This window comes from Canis lupus, chromosome 24 (assembly GCF_011100685.1).
Source record: "Canis lupus familiaris isolate Mischka breed German Shepherd chromosome 24, alternate assembly UU_Cfam_GSD_1.0, whole genome shotgun sequence".
In the NCBI taxonomy this organism is placed as follows: domain Eukaryota; kingdom Metazoa; phylum Chordata; class Mammalia; order Carnivora; family Canidae; genus Canis; species Canis lupus.
In genome coordinates, this window is record NC_049245.1 from 32,373,557 (window position 1) to 32,397,369 (window position 23,813).

A 23,813-nucleotide genomic window follows, 5' to 3' on the forward strand; every position below is an offset into this window, starting at 1 on the left:
CCGTGCCTCTCCGACGCCTTGTGCCCGCCCCTCTCGGAAGCACGTGCGCTCACGTCATTTCCTGTTATTCTCCTCGCTGGGTCTTCGGTCCTCCGTGGGTTCGCTCGGGACCGGGGTTTGGGGCGTGCCCGCTTCCTCTGTGTCAGGTGAGTGAGTAGGCGCTGTTCTTCGCCGTGGTCCAGCCGCCGCGCTTCCCAGGGTCTCCGGGGCCTGGTGCTGGTCCTGGAGTCGCTATGGCAACGGAAATTCCGCGGCCGGAGTGGGAGGACCTCGGCGAGGCTGCAGCCCCGCTGAGCTCGTGGCCCGACCCTCCTTGGTGCCAAGGAACCGGGCGACCGGCGACCGGCTCGGGCGCAGGCCCTCGTGTCCTGGCCTTGCAGAGGAGCGGAGAGGTAGGAGACACGGCCAGGGCCATCACCGTGAGGCCGGAATCGGAACGGCTGTAATGCCCCTGTTTGATCCGAGACGACTGCTCTTCACCTGTCTGGGCCACGGTTTCTGCGACTGTTAAGTGAGGAACTTGGACTTCATCAGCGAATCTGTTTTTGTTTTTTTTTTCAGGCATGGACTCCTTGGAAAATCTAGTGAGAACTCGACAGAGAAATGCACGTGCGCACTAAATCTTGCAACAAGGTTTATAGAGCCGTTCACCTAAGTAGGTTATTTTAAGGGATCTTTGCATTTGTAGGACTCAGTTGTTCAGATGAGAGAGAAGGGGTGATGGGTGCCACAGTTGCAGCCTCCCTCCGTCCCCGGGACTGGTTATTTATTTATTTGAGAAAGAGAGATAAGACACATGCGCATGGTTTGATCAATCAGCAGGGGACTTGCAGGACCTTTCTGCCAGGGAAGGACATCAAAAGGAAGATAGCTTCCTTCGATAGAATTGGCTAGAGTTGGTTCTGGCCCAACACTAGGTAGGGTGAGGGTTGTTACCTGAGCCAAAACTGGGTCTTCCCACTCCCACTCCTTGATACTCAGGTGTAGTCATCTAACTGGATAGGCTGCTGGGAATAGTTTAATCTAACTTAATTATAGCCAGACCTTGGGATACCTGACCCATCCCTGGGAATGGAATCTACATGTCCTAGTATAAGCTTGTTAAAAATAAAGCAGGTAGGGCAGCCTGATATTCCTGTGACTTCATACATTTTACAAATGAGGAAGCCTGGGATTCCAGATCACTTGTTCTAGCTTCCTTGTCCCTGGCCTGTCACTCAATGCTAGTAAGTGACTGAGTCAGGATTTAATCTGTCTCAAAAGCCTGTCCATCTACTGCTGCCCATTTCCCAACATCTTTTAGAAAAGAATAAAAAAGGGGAAAATATGGTGCTTTTATTTTTCTCAGAAGTTGCAAAGTGTGTTGCATCACGACTAAATATGTGTATTTAAGCTGTCATGTGAAAATACTCCTTCAAAAAAAAAAATACGCCTTCAGATAAGACTCCCACATACTTGACGGCAAGGCCTATATCTAGATCAGTAACAAATCCCCAAATCCTAACAGTTCCTGGAGGTTAGTAGGTACTAAACACAGTTTTGGTGAATTCTTCATTCTATCTTATTTCCATCCATTAAGGCATTAAATACTAACCAAAAAAATTTTAAGTGCTTCAAGTAAGCACATCTCCATCATAAAGTCAGCTGCTTTCTGAGAATGGCTCATTACTCAGGGAGTATTTGGAAAGTGAGAACCTCTGGGGAATACCTACCAAGTCTGTTAACTCATGCCACTTGCTGTGGCCTGAAATTTCAAGTCATTACACACAGGCCTGGCTCATTGTGTGATACCTCGTGACAGAATGAGATAGAAAAGCTGCAAAACATTTCATCTGAGGGAATAAAAAGCTAGATATGCCTCCTGTATTAGCAACATGGGGTCTTTCCAACCATGGAAAAAAGCCCCGAGCTTATATGCAGAATTTGTATATTTAGGAAATTAACTTGGTATTAATTTACTGCATGTTGTAATATTTAATCAGCTATGGTAGCTGTATACAAAATTCCTTCAGTACTTCCTATTTCATGTATCATAACTGAATAGAGGAGACTTAATTTCATAAAATTATACTACAAACACAATATACATAGGAAGATAACTTATTTAAAAAAATAACTTTGGGGGCGCCTTGGTGGCTCATTCAGTTAAGCATCTGCCTTTGGCTCAGGTCATGTTCCCAGGGTCCTGGAATCAAGCCCCTCAGTGAGGAGTCTGCTTCTCCCTCTCCCTCTTTCTCAAATAAATAAATTTTCAAAAATAACTTTGGAGAAGGCAAGTTCAAAACCTTAAAAAAAAATTTTATTTTCCCAATAATGTGGCTGCCATCCTACCAGCTGGTAATCTGGAATAGTAGTCTTAAATGTTCCTAGGTCTCAAATATGTTATTCCTTACCTTGATTACAATTATAAAAATGGCTGGAGTAAAAGATGGTGATGATAATGATCATTTGTATCTTGATTTACAAGGACCGACTCATTGAATTTTTGTAACCAACTTGCAAAGCAGTTGCTTTTATTTTGTCCATTTTATAGCTTAGTAAACTAAGGATCAGAAGTTAGATAACTCACCCAAGGTTACACAGCTTGTAAGTGGCAGAATTGGGATTCAAATCTAGGCCATCTGACTCCACACCCACCTTCCTGGTCACTGAGTTAGGCCACTTCTCTCAGCCTCAACTTGTCTTCCCTTTTTTTTTTTTTTTTTTTAAGATTTTATTTATTTATTCATGAGAGAGACAGAGTGAGAGAGAGAGGGGTAGGCTCCATCCCAGGACCCCAGGATTACGCCCTGGGCTGAAGGCAAGCACTAAACTGCTGAGCCACCCAGGGATCCCTGTCTTCCCTTTTCACACCCTAACTAAATCAGGCATACTTGCTTTCGCCTGGGAAATACACTGGGCTTGAGGAAATTTGCTGCCTACGGTGTGGGACTGTGTTCTGCACTTGCCTGTTCTTGAACTTATCAGGCAGATTTGACTCTTTGGTCTTTTGTATGTGATGTTCCCTCTGCTGGGAACGTTGTTTATGCACAACTCTCTTCATTCATGTCTCTGCTCATATTGGTTCCCCACCAGGGCCTTTTCTGGCTACCCCAAAAGCCCTCTTCATCTGTGTCCCTTGAACTGGCTTTTTCATTATAGCACTTACCACTACCTGACAATATCTTTCCGTTGCCACGCCCTTCACTAGGATAGAAGTGACAGGAGAGCAGAGACTGTCCCTTTTGTTTATCACTACTTTTCTCATTGACTCCTAGATAGTATTTCCCACAGTTTAGCACCGTGAGAAAATCATTGTGTCTTATAATTGACAGCTGTGTCCTAGTAGCATTTTTTTTTTTGTCTTGATTATACCTACAGTGCAGTAGTGGGGAGAAAATGCATGGTGTCCTTGTAGAGATCTGGGATAGGGAAAAGAGCTGCATCCTGACCTGTGCTGTGGGACTGCAGTGTGTCAGGTTGCCTTGCTTGTCCTCAACCCCCACTCTTCCTTCCACAGAAATTTAGCGAATTTCCCAGTGCTATGTATAAGCAGAGGCACAGGATGTCATGTGGGCACCCAGAAGTGTTGCCTAGTCTGGTCTGGAGGCTCAGGGGGATGTCTCAGACAAGGCTTCCTGGAGGAGGTTCTGTCTAAACTGGGTTTTGAAAGTCAGACATTGACGTGGGAAGTGGGAAGGGACGAGGATGAGACTGGAAAGAATCCAAGGGAAATCAAGGAGAGAATCTTGTTAAATAGCTTGCATTTTGTTCTTAAGCAAAATAGTAATGTGCCAGGAGACCATTTATACCACTCTGGCAGCCCCTTAGAAAGTAGATGAGGAGGGAGGAGAATGTAAGAGAGTCTAGTTTGAAGACATTTGAATGAATGTAAATGAAGGCTGGAACTGAAACAGTGGCTGAAGTGGAGAGAGGCATCTAAGGCATCCACAGCATCTCAGTTCAGCGGGATTCGACTGAGCTTGCTAGTCAGAGAGCTGCCTGGCCTGAATGAGTGAGTGGCCAGTAGGTGGCACCATTCACTAGGGAGGGAAACCCAGGAAGCCAGTAAGTTTGGGGAATGGGGGGAGTTTAGTTTTGGGCATAAGGAGCTTGAAGTGCAGGTGATAGCAGGAATCCCATCATGAAGGGTCTTCATCCTAGAGGCTGGAGGAGGGGGGCGGTAGTATTTTCAGAATCGTGGGGACTATGGAGGAGAAGAGAAATGACCATTTTATTTTAGAGAACAATTATCTGGGTTAGAACCTGGATAGCACAGTGATCCCGGCCTGAGTAGGCAGTGATCTAAAGAGCAAGTGGCCCGTAGGACTGGAGAGCAAGGTAGCAGACTGAAAGTGGAAGACATCAGGCTTCAAGGAAAGATTAAATGCGAACAGGATGAGCAGTGAGTGAAAGTGGACAGTGAAAATCTGCTTTCTGATTTGAGTCACTGATTAGGTATTATTGCCTATTTCTAATGTCACCCCACTGAATCCAGTTGGCAGGGAACAAATGGAGAACATTTAAATGGAGGATAATAATAGAAGCTCATACTTTTATAGCCCTTACTGTGTGTCAACAAACTCCGTCTAATCCTCTCTATGGTCTCCTGAGCATACCATTATCATCTTCATTTTCCAGATGAGAAAACTGACAAGCACAGTAACTTGCCTGAGGTCACACAGCTAGTAACTGGTGCAACCGGAATTTGGACCAAGGCAGTGCAGCTGAAGGCTGCTCTCACTGCCTGCCTGCAGGGAGGTTCCTCTAAATGAGAGATCTGTGGGGCAGCCCCATTGGGGTATCTGCGGGGTTCGGTGGGGGCAGCCTGGACCTCCTGTTCTGCCCATTGAAATCTATAGTGTATTACCCATGTAAAACAACGACCAGAAATGTAAAGAGGCCCTGCTCCAAGGCTGTGGAGGTAAGCCTCAGGCATTCATACTTTATCTGCCAGTTCACAATGCCTGCTTTGAGTTTTTAAATTTGTGTTAAGTCTTGATAAATCTTCAACTTATTCTACATTGGAAGTGTTGTATTATAGTTTCCTGGCTCAGCCTAACTCCAAGAATTCTTTCCTTGCCCTGCATGGTCTCTTAACCCATCTTCCCTCTTGAGCGTTGACATTTAGCTCTAATTTGTTAAAGTATTTCTTCATTCTCTGCTTACACATTCATGAGTGTCTGATTCTGCCTGAGGGAAAAAGTAAAGGTTTCACGAGAAAGGTACACCAGTGTTCCTGGAAGGCTTTGGAAATAAGGTCTTATTACGGGTCCTTTACTCTTGGCCTATCTCCACAGCCATTCCTGCCCCTTCTCTCTGAGACCAGTCCTTACTCTGATAACACTTTGGTTCTCATCTTGCCCTTGTTCTCGTACTCACTCCATTTTTCCATACATGCAGACACATACTATATCTTTTCACATCTTTTAGAAAATAAAAGCAATGGGAAAAAAACCCAAACCCAAAAAGCCCTCTTCTCCCCAGATCCCCTCTAAAGCTCCTGTCCTTTCCTCCCCGTTAGAACCATGGTATCTCTACTACTTCAATTCTCTCTCTCTTCAGCCCACCACAGTCTGACTTCCATCCCCACTGAAACACTTCTTGCCAAGGTCACAAGTAACTTCTTTGTTGCTGAATCCAGTGACTTCTTTCTCAGTCTTCTGTTGCTTGAGTTCTGAGCACTGTCTGACACTGGACATGACCTCCTTAACTCCAGTCCCCTTCTGGCTTCTGTAGCCCTGCACCCAGGGTCATGATCTCAGCTGCTCCTCCTCTGCCCAGTTGCTGGTCCTCAAGGACCTCACCTCTCCCACTCCTCTTGTCTTACATGCTCTTCCAGGATGATGCTGTGTCTGACATGAGAGAAATCTGTGCTTCTCTTGGAAAGGATATCAGAAAGATCCCTCAACAGACAGCAACGCTGAACAACCAGACCTTCTCAGACTGGAGACCAGAGCCTCTACCAATTGCCAGGAATTCCCAGGCAGCTTCTGAATTTCAGATTCAGAGCTGAGCAATGGCTCCCAAGCAGCAAAGGCCATTTGCTAAATGGCTGGGGCACTGCAGGCTTACTAGGCATCATGAATTACCTGCAACAGCAGTATAGGTTCTTGACCTCAAGAAATGTTCTTTAGCCTGATGGATGTGCCCACCTCTTGGAGAGCCAGGCATTTTGCCCTTCTCACCAAGACTACAGAGGTCTGGTAGGGTGTTTCTCCAAAGGAAAAGATAGGTCGCTATTACCCAAAGAAAGGGATAGAGGGAACAGGCAGGCAGAAACAGTAAATGTCTTCCACAGCTTTGGTGATATATCTGCGTGCTGTTGACACCACATCTAGATCTTCAGCCCGTATGTCCCCTGTCAGGGAGCAAGAATTCCTATCCCCTTCAAGAGTCCTTCTAGCTGGACTAAGATTGACCTGGGACAGATCAAATTGACCTGGGACATATTAAGAGGAAAAAGTCAAATTTAATAGTGTACATTGCAGGAAATCTATACAGGCAAATGTCATCCTGAACTAAAGAGAAGGGGACAGGAACCTGGAACTTCAGAGGAAAGGAGTGTACTTCATGGTGACAAGAAAAACAAATGTTGGTAATTAGATGTTTGTCCTGCCATACAGATGGGTCACTCACATAAAGTTGATCTCTGCTGGTAACTTTCATTCTGGGAAAGCCCCAGTCTAGATTCTTCTGCATGGTTAAGGGAGGGGCAGAAGTTTCTTTTGAGCCCGCAGAGTCTTAGTGGCCTTCAGCTCACAATCATCTTCATGTCAAAATGACCATCTTGACCATCAGGTGCTCATGCCTCTGCACCTGTCACCACACCTGTGTCTCATGTCCTGCTTGCTGTCTCCATGGATGTCCCACAACACCTGGAAAAATGAGATGTGTTCAGAAATCAATGGGTATCTTTGCCCCTCAATCTAGTCTTCAGGCCTTTCCCATCCTATTGTATTGGATCAAATCGGATCTGATTCACCACCTCCCATCTATCTGGCTCCTAGGTGATTTCATACCCCTTGTTTTTTTTTTTTGTTTTGTTTTTAATTTTTTTTATTTATTTATGATAGTCACACAGAGAGAGAGAGAGAGAGAGGCAGAGACATAGGCAGAGGGAGAAGCAGGCTCCATGCCCCGGGAGCCCGACGTGGGACTCGATCCCGGATCTCCAGGATCGCGCCCTGGGCCAAAGGCAGGCGCTAAACCGCTGCGCCACCCAGGGATCCCCGATTTCATACCCCTTGTACTTCGGAAATATTTTTAATGTGTTAATATATTATTTTTTAAGTAAAAGCTAATTTTAATGAAAGAAAATACCTCTATAGAAAATGTGGGAAATACAAAGAAGAAAAGTATGCATTCTTCAGCCCCAGCACTTGGGGATGACCGCTGTGAGCGTTTTGTTGCAGTGCCACAGAGTGCCTAAGAGCCATACTGGCTCTGTTAACAGTCTGGCCCCACCATCCCCACTCCTCTGTGTGACCCTGGACGTGCTGCCCAAGCCCCTGTGCCTTCATGTATTCTCTGAGAAATGGGGGTAATGATAGTACCCGCCTCAGAGGACTTGGAGAGGGCTGTGTGAATAATGGGATAGGACACTGCCTGGCTTATAGCATCCAGTACATCCTTGCTGCTAATGTTATTATAAATGTATGTGTGTTAATTGCTAATAAACAGCGTATACAGTTTAATATTCTACTATTTTTCATTAATTATTGTAAGCATTTTCCAAGTCACAAAGTAGTCCTCAAAAACATGATCTTAATGACTGTGTAATAGTTTGTCATTTAAATATATTCATAATTTCTTCTGTAGTTGACTATTCCTCTATTTTTGGGCAGTTGGGGTATGTATGTTTGCTCTAATAACTCTGAGCTGAAAATGTTTATGTGTATATGTACATATAAAAGTGTCTCTGGGGGATCCCTGGGTGGCGCAGTGGTTTGGCGCCTGCCTTTGGCCCAGGGCGCGATCCTGGAGACCCGGGATCGAATCCCACGTCGGGCTCCCGGTGCATGGAGCCTGCTTCTCCCTCTGCCTGTGTCTCTGCCTCTCTCTCTCTCTCTGTGTGACTATCATAAATAAATAAAGAAAAAAATATTTAAAAAAATAAAAATAAAAAAATAAAAGTGTCTCTGTGTGTCTGTATCTACATCTGACTATGAGTCTGATTATTTTCATAGAATAGAATTTTACACCTAAAGAAGGGATGAGCTGTTTAAAGTCTCCAGTAATGTCCTGAGAAATTGCATAAAGGCAAGGTTATCAATCACATACTCCCAGGGCCCACCTCACTACACCGTCTCCAGCTGTGAGATGAGCTTGTTTTAAGTCTGCCCACTGTTGCTGCTGTTCTTGACAAGGTCAATTTTACCACAATTCACTGGGGTAGGAGGAGATGAAACCTTGCCCCAGGTGCTTCTGTATACATTACTCTTCATAATGGTAATAAATTAACTGAGCACTCCCATAAGCCCTAGACAGACATACTAACTTGCTTCTCGCCCAGTCCGTTTTCCTGTGAGTAGAAATCTACTCCATGGTACTGACAATACACTCCATTGGGTTTTCTTATTTCCCTGCTCCTCTGCCCTAAGATGTTTAGCATTTTGGCACCTCTCTCTGGTGACAGCACAGGTCCCCAAGCCCAGTAAAAGGTCCTAGGGGAACCTGGCTCAGGTAAGGTACTAGCTTAGATGGACTGACCCATTTTCAGAACTCTCTGTGACCCTCTCAACATACTGCAATGTATTGCAAATCTTTGTACAATATTTCAGGTTTGAAATACCCCCATAGGAAGAGAGCTAGAGTTTTCTTTTGCTAAAATAAAAGTAATATTTTCAAGTGCCTTCTGTTTTACAAAATGCATTCACAAACATGATTCCTTTGAGCCTAAAAACAACTCTGGGAGTTAGGTACATTTGTCTCCATTTTACAGGTGAGGCCCAGAGAGGAGAAGCCACTAGTTGAGCTGGTGAGTGCCAGAGTAAGATCTCGAATCCCTCCTCTTCCTAAAGAATGATGCCTTCAGTGAAGGAGAGCCAGAAGGAGGAACATAATCTTGGGGGAGGAATAATACCAGCTTTGCTTGAAGGAGTAAGAGTCGAAGAAGTAGAGGCCGTAAGTAGGAGCACTTGAACAGGGCAGGCTTCTTAGATCCATGCTTATGGGAGCCTGTGGCTGGACCTGCTCCTGTGACTTTGTGGGGGTAGTCCCTGGAACTCTGGAGAGATAGGCCCTTGGGTGAATCCTGGCACCCCCTAAGTCTCAGTTTCCCCATTTGCAGGATGGAAATAATTACCCCGCTCTGCCAATTAGAAGAATTGCTTTGAAGATCTGGTGCCGGGGTGCCTCTGATGCTGCCTGGGACCTTTGAAGTGCAGGGCAAGCATTTAAGCCAGGTTTTCTTACTTCAGGTAAGAGCAGTCAGGACTCCAACCAGTGTTCCTTTCTTTTTCTCTTTTTTTTTTCTTTTCTACTTCTCATCTTTATCTTTATTATTTTGCAGTGTCCTTGTTGTAAAATGATATGATTCTGAAATATAGAGATGGAAAATCCCAGATGTTCCCCCTGTACCCTTCCATCCTACTCTACAGAAAGATAGCCACAGTTTGTGGTTTAGTGCACTTTCTTCCAGAGTTTTTTTTTTTTTTTTTTTTCCAGAGTTTAGAAACATACAGACTTTGATATGTGTGTGTGTATATATATATACCACTGAGCCACCCGGGCTGCCCTGAAGACATCTTTATGTCAAAGCTGCCTAATTCAGTTTTACGTCTGGGTGTTTTGCAGATAGATAGGTAAGTAGGTAGACAGATATTTGACCAATTTCCTGCCAATGTTATTTAGATCATTACCAGTTTTTAGACTGTTACCAATAATGCTGCATTAACCACTAGCACCATTAACCATTATTGTCATTAGTGCTTGTCCAACAAGTCTGTACCCCTGTAAGTGTATTTTGAACTGAAGTTCTTTATGACACAAGATTTTTTTAAAAAGATTTATTTGGGCAGCCCGGGTGGCTCAGCAGTTTAGTGCTGCCTTCAACCCGGGGCCTGATCCTGGAGACCCGGGATCAAGTCCCACGTTGGGCTTCCTGCATGGAGCATGTTTCTCCCTCTGCCTGTGTCTCTGCCTTTCTCTCTCTCTCTCTCATGAATAAATAAATAAAATCTTTTAAAAAAATAAAAATAAAAAAGATTTATCTATTTGAGAAAAGAGAGAGAATGAGAGAAAACAAGTAGGGGGAGGGAAGAGGAAGAGGGAGAAGCAGACTCCCTGCTGAGCAGGGAGCAGAACATGGACAACATGAGGCTCTACCCACGTGGGGCTCAACCCACGACCCTGAGATCATGACCTGAGCTGGAGGCAGATGCATAACCAACTGAGCCACCCAGGTGCCCCAGGACACAAATTTTAGTATCTGTTAAGTATGTTATACTGCCAGATACCCCTCCCACCAAAGGTGTTTGAGTTGTCCATTTGCCTACAAGGGCTCTTAGCAGGGGGTCATTTTGCACCCCACCCACCGGGAACATTTGACAGTATTTGGAGACATTCTTGGTTGTCCTAGCCTGGGAGCTAGTGCTGGAGATGCTACTGGTACCTAGCGGGTAGAGGCCTGGGGTGCTGCTGAGAATCCTATGATAAACAGGAGAGCCCCCACCACAAAAAATTATGTCAGTAGTGCTGAGGTCAAAAAACCCTGGCTTCCACCCTTGCTGATGCTGGAGATTACCATTTTTTAAATTTATTTTTTATTTATTAATTTATATTTTATTGGTGTTCAATTTAGATTACCATTTTTTTTAAATTTTTATTTATTTATAATAGTCACACAGAGAGAGAGAGAGAGAGAAGCAGAGACACAGGCAGAGGAAGAAGCAGGCTTTATGCACCGGGAGCCCGACGTGGGATTCGATCCCGGGTGTCCAGGATCGCGCCCTGGGCCAAAGGCAGGCGCCAAACCGCTGCGCCACCCAGGGATCCCTAGATTACCATTTTTTTAAGCTTGCTTATCTGATAGTTTGAAAAACGATACCTTATTTTATGTTGTACCTCTCCAGGAGAATGGAGTTATAGTTACTTCTTAGATTATGTATTATTTGAAATTGTTATGATGAATATGTGTTATTTTTATAATTTTCTTGAAAAGCCACAGATTTTTTTTTAATCCATACCTCTTTGATTATTACTATGCAATCTTTTCTTAAAATTTAGTCATGTAAGTGCCTGTTTGTCTTTTCTTGATAAGGAGTAAAAAGAATTCTTTAGTGTGGGCCTTGAGAACCTGTCAGTGCTTCAGGTTCAAGTCTCTCATCCTCTGGCCTTCAGAATTTCTCTACTGCACTTCAAAAGCACCTTTTCCTAGTGGACACCCAGACCTAGAATTCTAGACCTAGATTCTCCACCTCGGAGAATCATCTTAGCCCAGAGATACTCTTTATCACAGACCAGGACACCAAAATAAAATGTATTCTGCAGCTAACCTTAGGACACCCAGAACATCCACCATGGACTCATCTGCCCAGATGCCAAGAAAAAAAAAACAAAAACTTATGCTCATTTCTCAGCTGTGAAACCTGAGATCCATTCACCCTGTGAATTTTCCAGCCTGTCACAGCTGAACCAAGCCCCTGGTGCTCCTGCAGAGCCTGAATCTGCTGGCATAGGTTCTGATGCAGCATGAATGCTTTTCACATTCTCTCAGCTGAATCCTTATCAAATGGAAAAGCTATGGAGCCCTGTCCTAAGCCCTGCTCATCATGGCAAGACTCCTGGAAAAGTTCTGTGCACCTTTCACTTGGCTCAGAGAAGCCAGGACCAGACTGGAGGACACGTCCATGGAGAACTTCTCAGTAATCCTGGAAACTCCCAAGAAAATATCCCATGTGGCAGAAATGGCACAGACTTGCCCGCAGCCTTCGCAGATCGCCCAATAGCAGACTTCAAAATGGGGAGACAGCTCCTGGTCCTGGTGCCAAGGACAGGGCTTCTTCCAGAAGTTCTTTGCATTGGATCTGTAGCCTGTTGTGGTTTTCCAGTAAGCAAAGGCATATGTGGAGGCTGCCTTGTCTGATGGCTCTCTTGGCTCTGAAATCTACACAAATCCAGTCAGTGAAATGAAATATCGAACCTGTGAGGAGGTAAATGCCCGAGGCACCCCTGCCTTGCTGATTTAGTGAGGGAAAACAGTAAGAGGTTCACAGTGGGAAGGGAAGAAAATGATGTATAAGAAAGAACACCTGTCTGCAAGTCAGGGCCTGAGTTCTGCTCTTGCCTCATGTGTCCTGGGACAGATAAATCACTTTATTTCTCTGGGCCTCAGCTTCCTTGTTAAGTAGTTATTAGAAGCATTTGCTCTGTTTTTCAGTGTGCAATTTTCTCAAATAATAACATTGCTAACTAGATAAAACTGGCTAAAATAAATTAGAGATCTAAAATAGAGTTTAAAACCTGTCTAGTTCCTGCTGGTTACTTTTTCTTATTCAAAAGCAATAGATGTTCAGAACAGGAAAAAAAAAAAAACAAATAAAAACAAGATACAACCAAGTACAAAGTAGTTCATAGAGAACACTCACCAGAAACCATGCTGTTGGCATCTTGTTGGGATCCTTGCAGAAAAGAGGTCCTTGACTTGGATTGGTGGGTGGGCTTTGTGGAGGAGAGCCCCTGAATGATTTAACAACCCCTCTTCATGGGCGGCTTAGAATGTTTTGAGTTGTTTTGCCATGACAAAGAATGCCATGCAGATACGAACTGGGTGAAAAAGAATTAGCACTTATTAAGAAAGCAAGCAGAAAAATGGACAATTTGAATACCTGACAAAGATGCTTTAAAGGGCACAAAAGGATGCCAAATTGTCCCACAGCATACAAAAATTACCACTGAGAGACAGATTAACGATCATGTTCAGCCACTTGCATTTAAGTTAACAAATATCTACTGGACAGATGCTGTTGTATCTGTGTCAGATGCTGTGGACTCCGCAGGCAGCCCAACCACTGACCTCGCAGCTATCAAACTAGTGGAGACCAGCACAGAAATTGTTTCATGCACAAGCAGTCATGTTTGTGTTTAAGCAAACTTCCTTTACACATGATTGGCACATTAGAACCTGGAATCATCTCATTCCCCGAGTTCTCCTTGCCCCAGCCTCACAGCCTCTGAGGGGTCTACATGTCTTAGCCTTGAAGGGAGTTCTCTTTCCAGCTTGCATGCTGTCCAGATGTTGCCTCTGAGTGCCCCTGCATGAAAGCCACTCAACTTTTGCTTGTCCTCTTTGGGGAACAGGAAGCTTACTACCATCAGTTTTGCCCCTGCTTGTTTGCAACTTTTCCCTATGTTGAACTTCAACCTCCCTCCCTGTAACTTCCTCTGATTGGTCCCAGAACCTCACAAAACAAGTCTTCCTTCTTCTCCAACCTGCAGATCTAAAGAGCTTTAGGTCTTCAGGTGAAGCACCCAATCCCACAGTCTGTCCCCAAGACAGTACCCAGCACCTGTGATGTCCTTCCCTGGCAGAAAGGTCCTGCAAGTCCCCTGTTGATTGATCAAAGCATGCGCATGCCCAGACCAAACAAAGTATCCATGAACAGATGGCCGTGGCACCGGGGCATCAAGGCCCAGACCTTTGAGGACAGACTATGCTAGTGACACTAGAAAACCTCTTGCAGCTTCAGGAGGGTGTATGGGGATGGAGAGAAAATGAGCCAGCCCTGATTGGAGGCCCTAATATGCTGTCTTCCCAAAAAAAAAGAGCCGATGTGCCTAGAGCATGTGCTTATTTCCTGGGGATTTTCATTCATCAGGTCTGGTGTAGAACCCAAGATTCTGCGTACAAGCTTGCAGAGATATGCTGATACTTCAGAGGATACTTTGAGGAGCAGAGCCCTAGAGCAGTGGTATCGTAATACCCTGGAGGAGCTTTAGAAATACAAAGTTTGGCTTACCCCAAAGCTACTGATTCAGGCTTTTGATCCATTTATTGAGAAGGTCTCAACCTAGACAACATATTAGAATCATTTAAAGAGTTCCTAAGATGCTGGCTCAATAATCTCTCTCTCTCTCTTTCTCTCTTGTTGCTTTAGTTTGAAAAACTTACCAGCCTAATTTGGTATGGGAGCAGAGGTTCCCAGCCCAAATTGTACATCACTGTCACCTGGGAATATTATAAAATGTCACTGTCAGGGCCCCTCCCTGCAGACCCACTGAATCAGAATTTCTAGAGGTTAGGGCCAAGAGATTAACATTTCACAAAGCTTCCCAGATGATTCTGAGGTGCAGCCCTGGGTGCAGAGTCTGATAGAGGAATCATCTGGGATTTTTGATGAAACTACAGGATACCACACTCTCCCCTGAATATTCAGGAACTTGTATGTTTAACAAGTGCCATGGGTGATTCTTACGAAATGGAAAGTTTGGGAAAACACTGAGGTAGAGGAAAGGTCCCTGGATTGGAGTCAGAAAGACAGTGCTCCTGGCTGCAAGACTTCCCACAGGTCACTTAGCATCTCTGAGATTCATTTCTTCATCTGTAAAATGGAGAGGACGGTAACTGCATGGGGCAGAGATAGATAACTGCCCCACAGGTCTGCACAGCCAATCTATAGGACAGTTTTTGTTGGAACTGGCCAGAGATTACATTTCCCAGCTCCCTTTTGCATTTTGGTGAAGTGGCCACAGGACTAAATTCTGGCCAATGAAACGAGGGCATAAGTAAGGAGGACTGCTACCCATAAAAACCTCCCATAGGTCCTCTGCTTGGATGGCAATGCCCATTGGATAGCAATGCCTGGGTGATCTTGGAAGCCACATAACAAAGTTGGCAGAGAACTCCCTGCCCTACCCCCCCCACCTGCTAATTAGACTATGTGAGTGAAAAACTGTGTAAAGACACTGTGATTTGGTGGTTTATCTCTTACAGTAGCTACTGCTATGCTAACTAACATATTGCCCCTAGGACTGGCAAAAATTATCTCATGTAGAGGCTGCAGACTGACAATATGAGGGCTTAGATCCAACCCACAAATATGTTTTGTTATTTCTGTACCAGCCAGTTTTTTTTTTCTTAACATATTTTAAAATAGATTTCATGTGAACATCTGGATCTCCAGGTTCTTTAAAACCTGGAATAGTGGTGGCCATGCTTGCAATCCATTCCAGGAGTAATTGGCCGGAACAAGGAGCAGGCAACTGTATGTTAGGTGGTACACATGCTCTACCAATCTGCCGTGGTCTCCACCACACCCTTATGGCATTTTGGGGGTCCCTGTAGCTTCCTAAGCCAGTAGGCCCTGTTGTAATGGATGTAGACATTAGATGCATTCACTGTTAGGAGTTTTCACAGTGAATTTCTTAAGGTGACTTCTAACTTCTGGGAGAACCATTCATCCTGCCCAAAACTTGGAAACAGAATCTCCTGAGTGATCCTTACAAACTGAAGGATGTCCTCCACTCCCACCCCAGCCTACCCATGGCTGTACCCCGTTCAGCATCTGCTCTATATGGAGGCAGTCGTCTGCAGAGAAAAGGGCTCAGGTGTATCTGGGGATCAGATATACCTTGATCCCAACCCCAGCTCTGCTGCTTCCCTGCTGGTGATTGCGGGTCAGACAGTTCATGTTTCCTGAGCCTCCATGTTCCCATCTGTCAGTGTGGACATTAGGACACTTGTCGCAGGATTTCTGTAAAGCAGTATGCTAAAGGACACTTAGACCCTGTTCATTCCTTCTCCTTTCCCAGGCCTGGCTTGCCCCCAGTGGGGAACAAGAAGTCAAGCAGTATCTTTTTAAAACCAAAAAAAAACATAAAACCAAGCTCGGATCCTTTTTAAAAGATGTAAATCATGTAGTTCCATTGTAGGTGTATTCATCTGCTCAGGCTGCCACAAATTGGGCTGGCTTAGCAGAATTGTACTTTCTCATGGTTCTGAAAGCTGGAAGTCTAAGATCAAGGTCCCAGAAGGGTTGGTTTCTGCCTCTCTTCTGGCTTGTAGACGGCTGCCTTCCCACCATGTCCTCACATGGCTTTCCCTTGGTGCTTGCTTGAGGAGACTGTCTTCTTAAAAAGGATTAGGACCCCACCCTTGTGACCTCCTTTATCTCCAAATACAGTCACATTGGGATTTAGGGCTTTGACAGAGGAATTTTGTGGGGACACAATTCAGTCCATAATAGAAGGAAAACTGGAAAATCCAACTGAGAGAGAAAAAGGCATTTGTGATCCCCCCTTATCTGTGTCCACTCAGCGTAATATAACCACATAACCACTTTTTAAAAATATTTTATTTATTTATTAGAGAGAGAGTGAGCACTCGAGCAGGGGCTGAGGGAGGGGCTGAGGGAAAAAGAAAAAGAGAATCTCAAGGAGACTCTGTGCAGAGCCTGATGCAGGGCCTAATCTCATGACCCCGAGATCATGACCTGAGCTGAAATCAAGAGTCAGGTGCTTAACTGACTGAGCCACCTAGGCACCCTACCATGTAACCACTTTTACTGACTATTCCTTCTATAACTTTTATATTTTAAAAATTGAATGGTACATACTTTTTTGGTAACCTGTATTTTTTAATGTTTATATTTTAAATATTATAGTATCCTCGCTAAGTAGAAGTTTTAGAGTAGCTCATATAATTGTTACCTTTACATTATACCCTTACACATTTAGTGGATATAAATTATTCTATGATAACGATGTATTTTATCTAATCCCCTATTGTGTGGCTCTTAGAACTCCCTTTTCTGGGATACCTGGGTTGCTCAGTGGTTGAGCATCTGCCTTTGGCTCAGAGTGAGATCCCGGGGTTCTGGGATCGAGTCCCACATCGGGCTCCCTGTATGGAGCCTGCTTCTCCCTCTGCTTCTGTGTGTGTGTGTGTGTGTGTGTGTGTGTGTGTGTGTGTGTGTGTGATGAATAAATAAATAAGATCTTTAAAAAAAACAACTCCATTTTCTATGGACTTGGATGTTAGCACTTGATTTGGGGCTAACAACCTCATTCACCTGAGCATCAGTTTCCCCATTGGCAGTATCAGGATAGTAACAGTATCAGTTCAACTGAGTTAATGACTAAAAAGTGCTGAGCAGGGATGCCTGGGTGGCTCAGTGGTTGAGCATCTGCCTTTGGCTCAGGTCCTGATTCCGGGGTCCTGGGATCGAGTCCCTCATCAGGCTCCTCACGGGGAGCTTGCTTCTCCCTCTGCCTACGTCTCTGCCTCTCTCTGTGTGTCTCTCATGAATAAATAAAATCTTTAAAAAAAATAAAAAATGCTGAGCACAGTGTTTGGCACATGCGAAACCCTCATAGATGTTGTTATAATGTGTATTATAATCTAGCAGTAGTAGGCCCAAGTGAGAAGTTCCCTAAGAGGCTCCCCATCTCACTGTGCACGGAGTTCACATTCAAGGCAACCTCTTGGTGGCTGAGTCTATCCCTAGTTCTTATGGAAGGAAGGGCAGGAGTAATCCCATCACTGGCAAGGAACAGCTAGACTCCAGTGTGAATTAACACATTGGAATTTCAGTATATGTATTTCAGGCGTTTTGAAATTTCTAGCACACAAACTGGATGCTATTTCCTTGATTAAAACCCTCCAGTGACTCTCCGGTACCCTCAGCATGATGTGATAACTCCTAAAGGTGGTTTAGCAGGCCTGGTATGACCACCAAGCCTCATCTCTCACCTCTGTCTCCAGCTAGATAAAAATCCATGGGTCCCTGAAACTCTCCACCCTCACTGTCACCTCTGGCCTTTACACCTGCCCTCTGCCTGGAGCATGTGTCCCTTTCTCCATCTCTCCATCTGGCTAATTCCTTCTCATTCTTAAAGTCTCTGCTTAGAGGTCCCTGAGCAGATGCTGGTAATGCCCTCCCTGTGTCCCCTACTTTTACCATTTCTGTGCCCATCGCTGACCCCCAGTTGGCAGCACCCGCATTTATGGCCTGAGGGCTTTTTTGTAACCACTGGAAGCAGCTCTGCCAACCTCAGGGCAGGCCTGAAGTGCTGGGAAATTAACACTGCCTGCTCCCTGCAAGGAGCAGCCTTCCAACAATGACTGACAGGAGTTGGTGTGTAAATACCCTGGCTTTCTTCCTCCTCCGGAGGCACTTTACACCAGCCTCAGAATTTCCCTGAGGGATTAAGCTCCAGATACCCATGGTGCTAACTTGCTTGACAGTACACCTTCCTTGCTGTCTTTCTTTTCTTTTTTTTTTTTTTAATTTTTATTTATTTATGATAGTCACACAGAGAGAGAGAGGGGGGCAGAGACACAGGCAGAGGGAGAAGCAGGCTCCATGCACCGGGAGCCCAACGTGGGATTCGATCCTGCGTCTCCAGGATCGCGCCCTGGGCCAAAGGCAGGCGCTAAACTGCTGCGCCACCCAGGGATCCCATCCCCCCTTGCTGCCTTTCTTGTTTTTTTTTTTTTTTTTTTTTTTTTTTTTTTTTTGCTGCCTTTCTTGTCTGTATTTTTCCCCCACTTGCTTCCCAGAATTTCCTTCTCCCAAATTAACTGCTTGTCTTTGAATTCTTGCCTCAGGATCTGCTTCAGAGGAAACTATACCAGCTCCTGAGAGCCACCAGCTCCTGAGAGCCTTTCCTGGCATGTCCAGCGCCCAGGTGGTGCCCCTTCCAGGCTCTTACCCTGGCACAGCACTCATCACATTGTGGTATAATTGCCCAGGTCCCCACAGAAACAGACAATTCACTGGGAAAGAAATTAAAATGGACTTGAAACATTTGAAAAGATGAAACTCAAAGAATGCCAGCTGATAAAGGCATACAAAAGGACAGAATTAGAAAATCATTTGACAGCACCTGATAACTTGGTTCACCCAAGGACCATCAGTGAATGAGAAACCAGATACCCATAAGGGTCTGGTGGGAAGAGGAAAAATGGGCATTTAACATGGAGAGTGGTGGTCACCACTTAAACATGGCATCATTAGTAGTGGGACATCAAGATATTGTGGATTTCTGGATGCAAGACGAAACTAAGTAGGTAGCATCACCCATGAAGGATTAGTTACATTTTGCCCCCAAATAGTTCATCTGAATCTAGTCTATCCTTTGGACCTAAGTACTAATTTATAGGAAACAGAGGAGAGTACGACAAGGTAAGAGACTGCCACAATGACCAAGCAGACTCCCCAAGTGGAACATTGTACAAGACAACTGGCCCAGTGTCTCCATTGAGTTGACATTGTGGGAGAAAAGATTTACAAAGAAATTTAATTTTTAAATCTGAAGAGTGTATTGTTTATGTAAGAAAATGATTTATGTTAGGTCTAAAGTATCTAATACTGAAGTATTTCATGGATGAAATATCATGATGCCTATAATTTGTTACAAAATACTTCAAGCCCCTTCAATTTCCTTCCCAAATTAAACATGGCAAGTTTTAACCAATGATTGTATTTAAGTGATGGATAGATGGGTGTTGATTGAGCTATTTTTTTTGCTATATCATATGTTTGAAAAAATTTTTTATAATAACTCAAAAGAGAGAAGCAAATAAAAACTACAATATATCATTTTTCACCCAAAGATTCAAAAAGGAAAAAAAAAATGTTTAAAAATATGCTGAGTTGGCAAGGGTATAGGGAAATGGGCCCTTTTGTAGATCGTTAGTGAGGAGTGTAAATTGGAACAGTTTCTTCTGAGGGAACTTGGTCAGAGACATAGTCTTTGATCTAGCAATTCCACTTCTAGGAATTTATCATACATACTATACTCAAACATGCACAAATCTGTATGAATAAGGATTTTTGCTGCAGCATTGTTTTTATAACAAAATATTAGAAACGGCATATTTGTTAATAGGAGTTAAACTTATTACAGCACATTCATACAATGTAGACTGTTAAACAGTACGGGTTAGACCTGCGTTGATAGGAAACTCTTTCCCAGATGTATTTTTAGGTGGAAAATGCAAAGAGCAGGCCAATGTCTATCTTATTTATCACTGTATTTCTGATGCCACTTAAAGTGCCTAACACACTGTGGGTGCACAATTAATATTTGTTGAGAAAATGAATACACGTTTGAGTGCAACTGCTGTGACATGGGCTTCTGAGATGCATTTAGGTTGAAGACACAGAGAGGGCCTATGGGGCATCCAAATGGGTGGGGGCTGACAGTGCCAGTGCCTGGGGTGAAAGAATTCACCCAAGGCAGAAAAAGTTGATAGAAATTTATTGAATACATTGTAAGAGAGCAGTGACAGGGCTGCCATAAGGAGAAATTATCTGCCACAAGACAATGGTGAGTAGCTATAGTTATAGGGTGGAGTATGAGGATGGACAAAATTGTACTTTTTGGGGAGTAATCTTAGGAACTGTGCTTGGTTGTAATTGGTCAGTTAGGGATGGTGACTACTTCAAGTTGGGTCTGTTAATGAGCCTGTTTTTGTCAGGTCAGTGGTCACTGTGGGCCATTTTGCCTTGCTCAAGTTTCTGTTGCTCAAGCCTGTTGCCTAAAAGCAGCCTCTACAGGGACAAGATTTTCCAAATTTCTTGATCAAATTTCTAAGGCCTTACTTCCCTGAATTCAGACATTTGAGTTTTCCCTGAAGACACATCATATCCTGCTTTGATTTTTGTAAAAAATAGTGAACAAGAACACACTTTGAGGAAAAAGAAGGAATAAAAATTTCATGGAGGGGTGCCTGGGTGGTTCAGTCAGTTAAGCATCTGCCTTTGGCTCAAGTCGTGATATCGGGGTCCTGGGATTCAGCCTCCCCCAGAGTCGAGTTCCCTGTTCAATGGGGAGTCTGTTTCTCCCTCTCCCTTTGCCCCTCCTCCCCAACTCAGATTCTCTCTCTCCCTCTCTCCCTCTCTCCATCTCCCTCTCTTCCTCTCTCCCTTTGTCCTTCCCTCCCTCTTTCTCTCTGTCTCTCAAATGAATGAATAAAATCTTAAAAAAAAAAATTTCAAAGTGCCTGGTTGGCTCAGTCAGTTAAGTGTCTGCCTTCCGCTCAGGCCTAATCCTGGGATTGAGTCCCAAGTTGGGGTCTCTGCTCAGCAGGCAGCCTGCTTCTCCCTCTCCCTCTGCCTGCCATTTTGCTTGCTTGTGCTCGCTCTCTCTCTCATTCTTTGTCAAATACATAGATAAAATCTTTTTAAAATGAATTCATGGAAGGGTGATCAGGGAGGCTAATATGGCAACTGAGACTTGGTAGAAAACATAGTTCCAAAAGCCAAAAGGGAAGCCCCTGGGCCACAGAACTTTTATTATCTGGTAGAAGAAAGGACACTGATTCCTCAAGAGCCAGGCTTATCTATCTGAAAGGGTGATGTGCTCAGGAGTCCTTGATAGCATCACATGGGGGAGGAAGGACAAATACAGAAGCTTATCTTCCTGGTGCATCTGTTTGCTCAATGGTAAATAAATTAAAACAGTATTTGGGACACTGGGGTAGTTCATGGGATGAGTGGCTGCATTTGGCTCAGGTCCTGATCCCAGGGTCCTGGGATCGAGTCCCGTATCAGGCTCCCCTCTGCCTATGTCTCTGCCTCTGTGTGTGTGTGTGTGTGTGTGTGTGTCTCTCATGAATAAATAAAAATCTTTAAATTTTTTTAAAATTAAAACAATATTTATAGCAATGGAAGCAAGGGCATATTAAGGAATTTTATGTAAAGCTCCCATGAATATTTAGGATAAACTAAGTGATAGCAGGGCATTATAGGCTTTCTTGAGCTCCTCTGATTGTGCCTCAGTCTCCTGGGTGAAGATGTGACCTTGGATCAAGGACTTGACATCTCCAAGACTCACCTTCCTCCTCTAGTAAAAATGATTATTGTGCAGATAAATGAGATGATGCATGTAAAGTGCTTGGGTTGATAACCGCTTGCTGTGCTGTTGTCTATATCATCATCATGTCTACATCACTAAGAGGATAGAGTCTGGAGCCAGACAGATTGGGTTCGAATCTCTGCTCCAGCACTTACTAGCTAGGGGACCTTGGCCAAGGTCACTTAACCTCTCTGTGCCTCATTTTCCTCCTCTGTAAAATGAGGCTCATGCGGTTATTGTGGAAGGCTCAGTGAGCTGATGGTTGTAAAGCCTGGGCAGGTGGCAAGTGCTATGTAAGCATTTGCTCTGTACTTCATAGTCTGTGCCCTTCTGCCCTTAGAGGTCCTTGATGAGAAATGCTAGAAAATGACAGCTCCAAAGAGAGACAAGCTATTTCCAGAGACTGATTTATAAGAGGAATGGGTCTCTATAACACAATTGTCCTAAAAGGTATTTGCTTCTTGGAAGATAGAGAGTCGGAACCCGTTAACAATGGTGGAGTCTTGGCAGAAGCCTGGCCAGATATGAGCCATTTGGGGGGCAAGGCCCACTCCCCGGTGGCTCCTCGAGCCCTTCCAGGGAGCCTGACCTAGAGGACGGGTGGTTCCTGGCAGGGGCCAGGGGCGTGCCAAGGGGAGGAGGAGGGAAGGAGCTCCCGGGATCCCCTCGCCCCTCCCCCAGCGCCCAGCGAGTAATGACATTCACGGAGAGGGGAGGGAGGGAGCGAAAGAGGGGCAGGCTCGGCGAGGCCATGTGATGCTGGGCGAGAGAGAGCCGCCGCCGCGGAGCCTCCTTCTTTCCTCCCTCTGATTCCGGGCTGTCATGGCGACCCCCAACAACCTGACCCCCACCAACTGCAGCTGGTGGCCCATCTCGGCGCTGGAGAGCGATGTGGCCAAGCCCGTGGAGGCCCCCGACGCTCCCGAGGCGGCCAGCCCCGCCCATTGGCCCAAGGAGAGCCTGGTTCTGTACCACTGGACCCAGTCTTTCAGCTCACAGAAGGTAGAGCCCAGGGAGCTGGGGAGCAGGATGCACCCGCTGGCGAGGAGGCTTGGGGGAGGGGATCCAGGAGGGCCCAGGGGGTCCGAGGACGGGGGAGAGGCTGGAGGGTGGAATGTGGGATTTCGGGGCTGGAGGGTGGAGGATGCCGGGAGGTGACTGGCCCTGTCTTGGGCCCCAAGAGCACCGTTCCCAATTGTGGGAACATCTATTATGCCTCTTTCCCTCCCAGAAAGACCTGGTCTGTTGGAGGGCTGAGAAGAGAGACAAAGGCAAGGGGAAAGGAATGGGCACTGCTGGGAAGGCGGCCTGTTGGAGGGGGCGGCTACTGCGGGGAGGAAGGAGGAGTGCTTTCTGGGATCCAGCCTCCAGCCCCAGTAGTCGGTGGTGGGCCTCCCTCCGCGCTGCTGTCCTGGATACTACAGGCCCTCCAGGTCGCAGCTCCTGCCTGGCTGGGAGCCCTCCTCTGGCTGGGGCTTGGAGGGTCTGTCCCCAGCCCTCTCCCGCATCCACACTTACCTGGACCTTGAGAAGGAAGGAGTTAACCCATCTCCTTAGACTAGCTTGGGTTCGGCCCCTAAAATCTATGTTTTGCTCTTAAAGACACAGACAGCCCCTCTGCCCCTTCTCAGACCCAGACGAGCTGGGAGGGCAGCTAGGAATCCAGCCTGGTGCTGAGTTTTCGGGGTTCCCGCTTCCGGGGGGTGAGGGCCAAGCACTGCGCCTGTGAGACAGGGGCGCCTCTAGGGGCGCAATCTCCCACCCCGGGCGGCTGTCCGTCAGTGGGGCACGAATTCAGCACCACGGCCAGGGCCCAACAGCGAGCGTTGATGGTTTCTAAGGGATTCCGGTAGTCAGACCTTGGAATTCCTCTTCTTCCTGGGAGATCCTTTTGTTACATTCACTCATTTTTTCAGATGGAGAAACAGATTCCTAAAGAGAAAGGGCCTTGGAACCAAAAGACTTAGATTTGAGTCTTGGTCCAGGCTCAGTTCATCATCTGGAAAACTAGATGATGATGAAAATAATAA

General features: G+C 45.4%; 1 protein-coding gene across 7 annotated transcripts in view; it reads left to right on the forward strand.

Annotated features, from left to right (window-relative positions):
- The first annotated feature begins 5 nt into the window (after positions 1-5).
- Positions 6-23,813, forward strand: part of GDAP1L1 (ganglioside induced differentiation associated protein 1 like 1) — a 49,234-nt gene continuing 25,426 nt past the window's right edge. Inside the window, exons 1-5 of one of the 7 annotated variants that reach the window (XM_038572381.1) lie at positions 6-146; positions 562-655; positions 8,924-9,105; positions 9,272-9,401; positions 9,649-9,785. Coding sequence is in view for 1 of the 7 variants with exons in the window: in XM_038572380.1 (XP_038428308.1) it covers positions 22,606-22,785 (180 nt within the window). In the remaining 6 variants the exon portion in view is untranslated. Of the gene's footprint in view, positions 147-561; positions 656-8,923; positions 9,106-9,271; positions 9,402-9,648; positions 9,786-22,476; positions 22,786-23,813 lie in introns of those variants that run through there. The other 6 variants (XM_038572382.1, XM_038572385.1, XM_038572383.1 and 3 more) reach the window with 6 other exon arrangements.